This window comes from Martes martes (assembly GCF_963455335.1).
Source record: "Martes martes genome assembly, chromosome: 6".
NCBI classification, from domain to species: Eukaryota; Metazoa; Chordata; class Mammalia; order Carnivora; family Mustelidae; genus Martes; species Martes martes.
In genome coordinates this window covers 76,953,370-76,966,284 of record NC_137893.1, presented here as the reverse complement: position 1 = coordinate 76,966,284, position 12,915 = coordinate 76,953,370, and the positions used below count along the sequence as shown (strand labels likewise).

General features: G+C 35.2%; 1 protein-coding gene across 2 annotated transcripts in view; it reads right to left on the bottom strand.

The window, feature by feature from the left end:
* The window catches only part of TRDN (triadin), a 391,091-nt gene that overhangs the window by 37,236 nt on the left and 340,940 nt on the right, over window positions 1-12,915 (bottom strand). For both annotated transcript variants that reach the window (XM_080806278.1, XM_080806279.1), the window contains 5 exons: window positions 8,398-8,445; window positions 6,361-6,408; window positions 5,095-5,112; window positions 3,080-3,124; window positions 262-282 (listed from right to left, as the gene is read on the bottom strand). In XM_080806278.1, coding sequence (XP_080662404.1) covers window positions 262-282; window positions 3,080-3,124; window positions 5,095-5,112; window positions 6,361-6,408; window positions 8,398-8,445 — 180 coding nt within the window. The remainder of the gene's footprint in view (window positions 1-261; window positions 283-3,079; window positions 3,125-5,094; window positions 5,113-6,360; window positions 6,409-8,397; window positions 8,446-12,915) is intronic.

Genomic DNA, 12,915 nt, shown 5'->3' with positions numbered 1-12,915 from the left:
TATGAAAGCAAGAAACATTTTTGGCTTTCCCTCATATATCCTGGTACAGTGTAATATATCTAATAGGTGCTCAATAAAGACATGTTCAGGGATCAATGAATACAATACACACAGTATTCTTTGTCAAACAGAATCATTTACATAGGTAATGGCATACTGGCTATTGCATTAATAAACATACTTTTTTTGACCGCATATACAATGTAAAGAGATAAATTAATTAAATAGCAAACTCTTAAAATTTTAAAGTGGTACACTTACTTGAAGTTGGTTTAGGTTTGTCTAAAAAGTAAAGAAGAAAAGAAAACCAGCAGTCATTTTCTACCTATAGGTAAAATATCAGCCTTTTCTTTTTGTATTTCTGTCTGTTCGAGTTAAAATAAGAATAGGCTAAACATATTAAAATGAGCAATAGAAAATGCATTTTGAATAATTTTAAAGTTATAATCCTAATGAATTCCCTACAGAAGAAATTACAAAGATTTTGAATATAGAATCTTCTTGGTCTCTTTACCCCTATGAAACCTTATCTTTGATTTGATGCAATATAAATGTTCACAATAATTTGAATGCCTTATTATTTCTAAATAACATAAAATGCATATTCTGGCATCATCTTTTTAGGATACACGTTAATATTAATATTAATTATTTAAGTCTCCCAATCCAGCATTTTAAATGAAGAAGCTGATTATATAAAATCTCAGGAAGGATGGGGCACCTGTGTGGGTCAGTGGGTTAGGTGTCTCAGTAGGTTAGGCGTCAGATTCTTGGTTTTGGCTCAGGTCATGGTCTCGTGTTCCTGAGATCTGGTGCTGCACTCAGTGGGAAATCTGCTTCTCTCCTCTCCCTTTGACCCTTCCCCTGCTTGCATGCTCTCTCTCTCTCAAATAAATCCTTTTAAAAAATCCTTTTTAAATAAATAAAATAAAATCTCAGGAAGAATAAATGAGTGGTAGGTGAAAAACACAAAACTATATCATCTAAGTATATGATCTCTTTCTCTGATATTCTTTTTCTTCTGAAATTATTAACTAAAACCATTGATTATGTAGCCATACACCTAAAGACCCATTTATTCATAAAAGAATGACAACATATGGTCATGATCGTGAAGAATTCAAATCATTCAAAATTGTGTCAACTAATTAATAACTGTGGCAATATAAATTAATCCAACTTATATCTGAGAGCAATTAGAAATATCTATAAAAATTACACTGGATACACCATTCACTAAAAAATTTTACTTTAAGAAATTTTACTCCAAAAATAAATTCACAAAACTAGATTGGTAGACATATTTATTATTGAATATCATTACAAAACTTGCTAGACAATGTAAACACGCCAATCAGAGATTAGTTAAGTAATTTTTTTTTAAAGATTTTATTTATTCATTTGACAGACAGAGATCACAAGCAGGCAGAGAGGCAGGCAGAGAGAGAGGAAGGGAAGCAGGCTTCCTGCTGAGCAGAGAGCCCGATGTGGGGCTCGATCCCAGGACCCTGAGATCATGACCCGAGCCGAAGGCAGAGGCTTCAACCCACTGAGCCACCCAGGCACCCCTAGTTAAGTAATTTGTACAATTTTACAATAGAATACTATTAGTGTAGAAATTCTTCATGTGCTGAGATTAAACAATCTTCAAAATATATTAGGGACAGGGTAATTTGCAGTATTTATACATATCTTTGTGCAAATAAATAAAAGTGGGGATATATATGTTTATTTGTGTATGTGTATGTATGTATATGTGTATATATATGTATATATGCTCTGTGTGTGTGTGTGTGTGTGTGTGTGTGTGTGTGTGTGTATAGCTAGAAGGAGATGACAAGAAATAACAGCGATTACCTATTGGATATTTTGGGAATGGGAACTGGTAGAATAGAAAAAGAGAGAGGAGGAGGAGGAATATTTTCACAGCCTCCTATACTATATGCCTTAGTGTTTGAACCATCACAACTATCATACTTTTTAAAAGTCAAATAGTAGGGATGCCTGGGTGGCTCATTTGTTAAGCATCTGCCTTCAGCTCAGGTCATGATCCCAGAGTCCTGGGATCGAGCCCCGCATCAGGATCCCTGCTTAGCAGTAAACCTCCTTCTCCCTCTCCCATTCCCCTGCCTTGTATTCCCTCTTTCAGTTTCTCTCTCTGTCAAATAAATAAATAAAATCTTTTTTTAAAAAATCAAATAGTGAGTGGTTCCTGGGTGGCTCAGTCAGTTACGTATCTGCCTTCGGCTCAGGGCATGATCCCAGCATCCTAGGATCAAGCACCATTTTGAGCTCCCTGCTCACTAGGGAGTCTGCTACTTGCTCTCCCTCTGCCTCTTCCCTTGCTTAAGCTCTTTTCAAATAAATAAATAAAATCTTTTTAAAAATCGAATAGTAATTTTTTTAAGGAATTAAGCTAACATTTTTCTATTTTATATTTAAGAAAAGATATCAAGTTGAAATTCATAATTAGTTTTCAGTAAAATGGAATTTGTGTAATTTGGCAACATGCTTTACAATACTACAGTGAATCAATTTAATCAGTATGACGAATGATATTAATATTGACAACAGTGAAAGGGGCTTGTTAATCATGAAAGCAATGCTATTTCATTAATACTGCTGTATTATAACCATAAGAGACTCTTAACTATAGAGAACAAACAGAGGGTTGTTGGCAGAGAGGTGGGTGGGGGATGGGCTAAATGGGTGATGAGCAGGGCCCTTGTGATGAGTGGGGTATGTTGTATGTAAGTGAAGAGTTGCTGAATTCTACTCCTGAAACAAATATAACAATATATGCTCACTAACTAGAATTTGAATAAAAACTCAAAACAAAAAAACAAAAATACTGCTGTATTATAATAGCATGTTTGGCAATCCTATATATACTGGTTATAATATTTAGCAAAATGTTTGATTGCCAACAATAACATTACCCTTATGTCAGATAAACTAGATTTTACTAGAAAACTACAAGACTAAACAGTACCGGGAAATAAGATGAAAAGTGCTTATATGCTTTGTTTTAATTTTTACTTTAATAAAAATAGTGAATTAAGACAGAATATAAAAGCACCTGTTTTTGTAGATGGAGATTCTTTTTCTTGGTGTTCATCTTTTTCTAGAAAGAGAAATTAAAATTAATTGGCAATCTGTGGATAATGTGGCAAGCATTTCTTATTTATGTCTTTGCAAGTGATCGTCAGTTTATGTGGGAAGCATGCCCTCAAAGTCATTTGCATGTTGGAACACAGAAAGAACACTGCCATAGAAACACATTATAAACATGGTTAAGTTCATTCTCAGGGTAACCTGTAAGATAGTACATAAGGTTCTAGCCCTCTTGGGGCCATGTAGTGTAAGAAGAGGATAGAATATGACAAAGAGGAGAATAAAAAGAGGAATTTTCTTTCTCTTCTGAAGGTAGAGTCATTCCTTGGGGATACTTTAAAAAAAAAATGACATTCGCCTTTGACATCTTACAAGACCCCCTTTTTACCCTTCTGATTCCTTCTAGTTCCTTTCCTGCCAGGTTAGAAGCAATTTGTGCTGGACACTAGTTTCTTGTTGAAAATTTAACCTGAACCAGCCCTATATCAGAAAGTATCACATTGAGTATTTTCATTTTCCTGGACCACCCTCTCTTTCCAGATGAATCTCAACTGAGTCTAGGAAAGGACAAATGGAATCAAATGTGTAACTGATACTCCTCTTAGCCCTCTGAAAAATACTTGAAATAAAAATAAGAGAGCTCTCTCTTTCATTAAGAGTGGAATTTCAGATGGAGCCATTATAGACTAGGACGTATGTTGGAAATAGTTGGAAATAGAACCGATCACTGCCAAGTATTAGTTCTTTCTAATCATCCCCAGGGTTGGTCCTCCTGAACTACTGTCCTTTTCTTCCATCACTCCAGAATTTGGAGATTCTAAAAGTACTACTATTTTCCCCCAACATCATGCACCAACAGTGAAGTAGGTGGGAAGATACAGGACCTATGTTGTCATAAGACTAAACTGGATATTTGTAAATTATTCAGCATGTAAGAATAAAACTTTCATAAACTCAATTTGCATAAATGTTAATATTAAATAAGTATGCAAAACAAAATAAAATTGAAAAGCTGATATTCAACTTTTTAAACTGGCATAATAATAGCACTGCAAAAGTATAATTATTACAATAACAATAATAATATCAAATGCATCTTTAAAACACATGCAATTTGTTCTAGAATGTGAATATATTCTATTAGGCTCCATACATTTGCACCTTCTCTCTTGAAACCACTTAGATGGTCTCCTAACTGATCTCACCAAATTCATCTTTGGGCTGTGTCAATCCATTTTTCCTGTAGGATCCGGGGAATATTTGACCAACATGCTTTCACTGTAGTTGTGTTTCATAAATACACAGCAGTGAAGGACCAACATCACAATTTGGACACAATTTTGGACTTAATCACTACCTGTGTGACAGTGAACCCATGTTTGTGCCTTTCTGAGCCCAATAGTCAGCTTTTAAACTCTCTGCCACTGCAATCTCTGAATCATTCCTGAATAGTAAAATGATGACCTTTTTACATTCATACTCATGTGAGAAGTCCATGATTTTCAGGAAAAAATGACAATATGATTACAGTCTCATGGATTTCTAACTACCAAAGTCTACCTACAGTACAACTTATGCTACTTAAATAAACCAAAAACAATATGTGGTTCATAACACTGATGATTGAAATGATCATTTCATTTTCCTTTGTTACTCATTATGAGTGTTGGAGAGCTAGCCAGTTCACTCTAACCTCTCAGTGGTATTTTATAGTCTAGATGGAGTCGCTCTTTTAGTAATAGTTACATAGTGATACAACTTCCAAAGATTTCTTCTGTATAACTATAGCAAAGTATCAATTAGTAGTGAAATACAAAGATGTCAAGTCAAAGCCATAGCAAAACATTATTTTATCATCTATGCAGGTATTTTAGATTAAGGCAACACTAAAATCAATAATTAAAGAAAAAAAACAAGCAAATTGTTAAAGCTGAAGTAGCCAAGCCAAGCTTTTCAGACTTTATTCTTTTCATCTCTTACTTGCTGGTTTGGGCTTGACTGTGGATAATGGAGAAAAGTAAATGGCACATTGATGAGTGCAAACCATTGAAAAAAAAACTCTTTAGCTTCTGTATTTATTTCTTCTTTGCTTTAGGTTCTCTTCTTATATTAAGCTTAAATTAAGCTTATTCCATTCTCTCTGAGCACTATTATTTCACTCTGAGCAAATACATCAATCACACTGCTTGCTGAAAAATTATGACACACAAAAGGTAGGCAAAATTTAAAACAATCTGTATATTGGCACACAAATACATTGGGCTAGCTTTTTGATAATCCCCGAATACCCATATAACTAAATGAGATCCTCAGTGAGCCATATTAACACCTTAGGGTGCAAATTAGAGGAGCGCTGAAATTATGAGCTTTGACAATGGCTTTCATAGAGTACAAGGAACATGTCAGGTGATGTGTAAATGACCTTATAAGGTTTCTTTCTTTCTTGTGTGTTAATAGTCTATCATTTTATAAATAATTAGTTCTTTCCTGAATTCTATTATATTTTCCTCTGAGAAACTGTATTTGAATCCTGATTAGCATGATTATTTTAGTCAAAATGAAGAAATTACTTCACAGACTTTTTCTTTTGAAATGATTTTTTAAATAAGGAATGGGACTCCATAAACTGCCAGCTACCCAGGTGGATAGAATTTCCACCTTAGAATTCAATGGAAGAGAGTCAGTGGTTTAGGATGTCAGTTGAGATGACATTCATTCATCTCTATAGGAAAGAACTTCGGAATGGTAAGAGTGTGTGCATTACTTTTTTCTTCTCACATAAAATACTGAGAGATAGACTGTTTTAAATATTATATGTTCTGTACGTTCATACAACCACATAACTATCTGTAGCGCCCTCATTAAAGGATATTATTCTATCTAATGCATGAAGAGCAGATTTCATAGTTTCAGATTCCTGTGATTTTACTATTTGAGGAAAAGTGGTTTTAAAATAAGATCAAACACCTAGCAGTATATGATTATCAATGTATTACTTGGATTACCTCACGAGTTATGTGTAAGTTTAGATCAATCACAAATAATTGAATTACATCACGCTAGTACTCTACTGTTAATTTTATTGACTATATTTTTCAGCTATTTATAAGAATTCACAATCTTAGAATTTATGGCACTAAAACATACACACTTCAGTGATGATGATGATGATGATGATGATGTGTGTGTGTACCCACATAACATAAAACTGATACACAGAAGGAAAAGATGAAATATCTTATTTACCTGTTTTTTCTATTGTGGTAGCTTTTACCTGCTTGACAACTTTTTCTTCTGTGATAGGAAAAAATGTTAACACAAGTAGAAAATTTAAATGCCTCAGTATAAAACAGTGACATATGTCAACTTTGATATTTTGTTTTCTCTTTGAAATAACACCGATCCTGAGAAAAACTTAGCTGTCTTTTTTTTTTCCCCCCAGTAAAGCAGCAAGTGATATCTACTATTCAAATTGGATGGAGCACAAAGAAAATGTGTCCAGCTGCAGACATTCTTTGCAGCTATCCTTCACAAAAGTTTTCCTAATTGGAATTATCCCCTGTTCTGCCAATACATAATCTACCCCTTGCTTTCACTGTTTTTCACTGTATTTATCTACACAGGGGTTGTTTTATAAAACAATAATCCTTTTTTAATAATCGAATTTGAATAGGAAGAAGCAATTTTAAAAAAAAATTTTCCTGGGCAAGAATCCTCCCTGGGAACCCAGGGTTAGCTTAGTGACCCAAGTTTTAGAGTACAAAGCTAGGGAAAGGCAAAAAGGATACATTATGGGATGTCTTCTGTCCTCTATGCCTTTATAGATGTAGTCAAAGAGATTTGGGTCAACGTAGAGAGATTATTGCAGTGATCCTATGTAAAATTAAACTTTTCAAAAATTCAGCAGTGGGAGTGAGTCAATGAGAACGTTTCCCTGGGAAGCAGAATTTAGAGTATGAATATTACCACTAAAATAAAAGAAAGGTGTGCCCAGAGGACACTGTGCTTGCTGTGCTCTCAGAGACTGAACTCTCTCACTCTCTGTATTTCAGCTCAAAATGACTGACACTTGGGACAGTCAGGAAAGTAACAGGGTTTTATTATTCATTCAGTGAGGAGGTTCTAAAAGTTCTTTCTAAGATTCTGCTTATGTCAATGGAGACAGCTATTCCTGGCTCTTCATACTCCAGGTCTGCTTTTTCTATTCCTATTGGCGTCTCCTATACTTTAAAGCATAGGGAAATGAAACAAATGGACTCAAACCCATTTTAAGCAGTTTTTCTACAGTAAAAATTTTGAAAGTGTACTAAGATATGCTTAGAGAAAGTACTTTTCTTTTTTTAAAGATTTTATTTATTTATTTGACAGAGAGAGAGAGAGAGAGCAAGAAAGGGAACACAAGCAGGGGGAGTGCAGAGGGAGAAGCGGACTCCCCACTGAGCAGAGAGCCTAATGCAGGGCTCAATCCCAGAACCTTGCAACCATGACCTGAACTGAAGGCAGACACTTAATGACTGAGCCACCTAGGTGCCCCGAAAGTATGTTTTTAACTTATTAAAGATTCTGACTTAACCACATTCATAACTTTGGGTAAATAATTCAGCCTGGAATGAAGGACAATTTTCTATAGAATAATTGAGGCTTGGGACTTTCTCCAAATTAAACTCATATTTAATTAGCATAAACAAAAAATTAAAAGTTTTTATCCTTAAATAAAAAACAATCTGTAAATTTATCTTGGTAAGTTCTGTATGTCTTTTTATGAATGCAACACACTGGCTTACCTCTACTCTCTCCAAAATATAATTACGACCAGGAATGAAAACCAAAAAAAATGAGGCAAAGATGGAAGAAGGAAGGGGGAAAGGAAGCAGGGAGAAATGCTGATTTCTTTTTCGTGGGGTTTTTGGAATCCAAGATGATCATGCTTGCATGAGCCATTCTGGATTACAAGTTTCCCAAGGATGTCTTGCTTCAAACAGGACAGAACAAAACAAAGTGTAGAACCCATTCATTCACCTGAGTGCTGGCGGTGATGATTTTCTTGCTAAGCTAAATCTCTGATGGGAAGGGATAGACTAGCTGTCTAGTTACACCTGACAGGTCAAGTCCTCAGTTAAAACACATTGTGAAGATGACTAAAATTGGAGATGTTCTAGAAGTTGGATGACTTAAGACACGAATCATCCCTGAAAACTTTAGATGCCACATTAAGCTCTTCATCCTGTTGAAACTGGAACAAAGAAAAACAATTTGGTAGTACAGATACCACCTGCATAATACCTGGTTTTGCATGAGAAACAGTCTTTTCTGGTTTTGCTATGTCTTGTTCTGAAAATAATAATAAAAAAACCTTTTCAGATGTTTAGCAGCTTTCTAAGTTAACATATGGTGATTTTTTTTTTTCTGTTTCATAGGCTAGTTATTTATTAAGCAGAAAATAACAGACAGATTTCAACAAATGTGTCCATGGAGAAAAACTGTTTCTAAATTTTCATGTCATTTTAATTTGTATGAAAAAACCTGAAGGTTTCGGTTGCATGAAACAATATACCAAGAATTCTTATTTACATTTAAGTACTTATAATTCCAAAGCATAGACTGTAATAAAGCATAAATGCCAAAGTACAGATAGCAAATATACATTACTGAAAATATTTAAAATTTTCTTGTGAAGATTTATTTTGACAAGATGAAATTAATATATAGATACTATGTATTTGAGTTTTTCTCAGATGAAGTTCAAAAGGAAACATTCATGTATGAAAGAAAAAACTAAACTCAATTAAATTACCTGCAAAATTGTGATATTTTATAATAACAACTAAAAGTTTTACATGGCATTAGGCCTAAGTAGAAGTTTTAAATGGTGTGCGGCTTCTGGTTTTAAAAAAATATAAGGAAAATGCAAAATGTTTCCATCTGGTAACATTCATCTGCAGTAAAAAAAAAAAAAAAACAAACGGAAGTCAGGAAAATAAATCATAAGGTAGTACTTAGGGAGTGTCTGGCTGACTCAGTCTGAATAGTATGACTTGATTTCTGGGTCATGATTTTCAGCCTCATGTTGGGTGTAGACATTATTTAAATAAATAAAAAATGTAAAAAATAAATAAAAAATTTAAAAAATAAGACAATAGGCCTTTATAAGCCTTGATACATCAAAAATATGTTATTTATAAGAGCAACTAGAATCTAGCTTATGATCAGTTGCTAGGTATGTTTTGGTGAGAATTAAAGGAGCAAGATAGTATGGTACACACATCTTAACTTGGATTCTTGAATTTGTTGATATTGAAGAATTCTGCTGTGTAATTTTTTATAGTGAGGAAATAGTTTCCATAGAGCCTGAGCATTTTTTTTAACTTGCCTCAGGTCAGTAACTAGTTGGTACCAGAGCGAGGGCTTAAACACTAAATAGCAATGTAAACTTGGAAAGATTTTCCTGATTTTAGCTCAACGTTACCTCTTAATAAAATGATTGTTAGTTTGGAACAATATCTTAGTGGGAGTTTTGAGTAAATCAGATGTGGGCAGAATCCTAGCTCCAACATTTATTAGCTTGAAAATCTTGGAAAAATAACTTATTTTCTGAAATTAGTCTATGGAACAGTTTCCACAGACATTAAATATGAATAGTAATTGTCCTGTAGCGTGTCTCTCATAATGGTATATTAGAAATAAAAACAGATAGTATGCTACGTCTAAGCTCATAATAGATGCTTAATAAGTTCTTGTCATTTTTCTCTTCAAATCCCAGTAGCCTATGATTCTGTGATTTTATAACTCTGCTATGTCATTGGAAATAAGCCTACAAATTAAATATGATCACACTAGGGTTTTAAGGACTCCAAGAGATGTCTCCTGAAACCTAGAGTGTGTGCTACAATCCATTTAAAAATATATTCTAGATGTTCTCACTTACAGAATATCCCCGTTCTCAGCTAATCCAGTCCTATAAAAGCATATTGAGCAGCAAAGTAGGAAAAATAATGAGGCTCTGGGAGACTCTGTAAATCTCCAATGGTGAGTGGTAAGCTTTTTTAGTTTCAAAATGAAGGCAATATCAGTTCTGTATCTATTTGAGAATAAAAAATATTTTTATCTGATTTTGCTTCCTTTTTAACTTGTGACTCTAAAGGGAAAACAAAAAGCAGAAATTTTATAATCTGGAAAAATAAACTAAAGCACAAACTCATTTCTGGAAATTATTTTATTTTGTTTACCATAATTAAAAAGGCAGAATTTTACTAAAAATTATTTCAGTTTCCTGCTGGTTTGTTAGTGCTGGTCTATTAAACACGCAGTAGTTAATTTCATGCAATGTACTTATCTGCCATTAAGCTGTTTCTACTGCTAATTGATTTTAAGTTGAATTTTCTATGTTTCCTTAAGATGATTATTGTGGAATATAGTTTCAGTGTCAATGTAAATGATTTGACGGCAAGAATAAGAAGACTAACTTTGAAATATATTTCAGTGAGTACTCAAATGAGTTAGAAATTTAGACATATAGTGTTATGGCTTGAATCGTATCCCACAAAAAGCTATGTCGAATTCCTTACTTGACATACCTCAGAACATGATCTTATTTGGAAATAGGGTTGTTGCAGATGTGATTAATTAAGGTAAGACAAGGTAAGGTAAGAGCAGGTCCTTAATTAAGGACCCTTAGTGAGTCCTTAATTAATCCAATCTGGCTGGTGCCCTTATAAGGACAGGAAAAGAGAGACAGAAATAGAAACACAGAGGGAGAAGAAGCCTATGCGACGATGGAGATAGAGCTTGGGGTGATGGATCTACAAGCCAACAAGCTTCAAGGATCACTCACAAACACCAGAAGCGAGAAGAAACTGGGGAAGATTCTCTTCCACGTGTTTCAAAAGGAGCACGGCTCTGCTGACAACTTGACTTTGGGCTTTAAGCCTCTAGAACTGTGTGAGAGTAAATGTTTGTTGTTTTCAACTACCCAGTTTGTGGCACTTTATTCCAGCTACCCAGGGAAACTAATAGATTTGATACCAGGAGATGGGGTGCTGCTGTAACAAATACATACACATGCAAAAGTGCCTTTGGAATTGGCTGATGAGTAGAGGCTGGAATATTTTTGAGACACTTGATAGAGAAACAAATAAACAAACAAGCAAACCCTACATTGCCTTGAAAAGGATATTGGCAGAAATATTGAGAAAGTCTATTCTGCTGAGAACTTAAGAAAGTATTAAGGAGAACTATAAAGAAAGTTTCTGACAATTTAGAAAATATATATACCCTCATCAAATACATGTATCAACAAATTGTTGCTGGAAATAGGAATGTTAAATGTGCTTCTGGTGAGGTCTCAGAAGGAAATGAGGAACATGTTATTGGGTCTTGCAGGGGTGATTTTTGTTATAAAGTAGCAAAGAACTTGGTTGAATTGTGTTCCTCAGTCGGGTGACAGTGGAACCACGACACATAGGGTCATTGAAGTTGAAACTAGCAGAAGCTTTGAAACTTGTTTTTCAGAGAATGGTTTCTTCTAGTTAACTATTATGTTTTTTCAGACTCCACTCACAAATCCACTAGCTGTCTCGATCGAGGCCTGGACTCAAGGTCAACTGATAAGGTTCCAGCCTATGAATAAGCAAGGTTCTGAACTTCTTCCTGAGATAACAAGCCTAAGACCCCATCCAGGTTATACCAGTACTCAGAGCTTGCCCACAGTTCTTTTTCCTCATCCTAAGAGAACCTCCTAATATCAAAGGCTGAACTTTGCCTTGTTCTGCTGTTGTCTCCACCCCAAAGTGAACATGAGATGGATGCTACGTATATGTTTGCTCAGTGCATATGCTCCAGCTTCCCTCACGAATAATCGTAACTTTCCCCATCCTCTTCATCAATATGTATGTAATCTACCACCCTGAATTTCCCCTTTAAAACCCCCTGCTTCTTAACTAGGAAACTGGGAGATGGTCTTTGGACCTCAGTCTACCATCTCTCCAGCGCCTTGAATAAAGCAAAGTTTCCTTTGCAACCAACCTTTTTTCTGGAGTATTGGCTTTCAAGTTGTGAGCGCTGAACTTGGGTTTCAATAAGAGGAGGTAGAATTTTTAAGTGAAGAACATGGATATTTAGCCAAAGAAATTTCCAAGTAAAGTGTGGAAGGTGCAGCCTGATTTTTCCTTGCTGCTTATCATGCAATGTGAAAGGGAAAATAAATTTAGGAGTGAACTATTAAGCAAAAGGAATAAGTACTTGATGATTTGGAAAATTCTCCACCTATCGAGACAGCGTGCCCCAGACACAGGACCAAGAGAGTGGCTGGACAAACTTGCAGATCCAATTTGCCACCTCAGCAGAAGGCAGGAATGGAGATGCAGCTGATGAGGAAGGATCTGTGGCGGACCCTCTGGTCCAATGGCTTGGATCATCCTGAATTGAATGTAGAACTGGTCATGTTTTTGAGAATTCCATACAAGTAAAAATAATGCTGCCTGACAGAAACAAAATGAAGGAAAAACAAGTCTTAAGAGCAGAGTCACAGATTCAAAAACCTGGGCTGATGGGAACTCCTTGGGTAGAGAGGGCAGGGCTGCCACCCAGGTGAGCTAGAAAGGCAGACCCATCCCACTACCAGGCCCAGAAGACCGTGTATTCAGCCAAAGAGGATATCCTCAGGTCCTGACATCTAATGGAATTTTCCCTGCTATGTTTTGGATTTACTTGGGACCCATAACCCCTTCTTTTCCTTTCTTTCTTTTTTTTTTTCCTTCCCCTTTTGAAATAGGAATGTCTATCCTAGCCCGACCCACTGTTTTA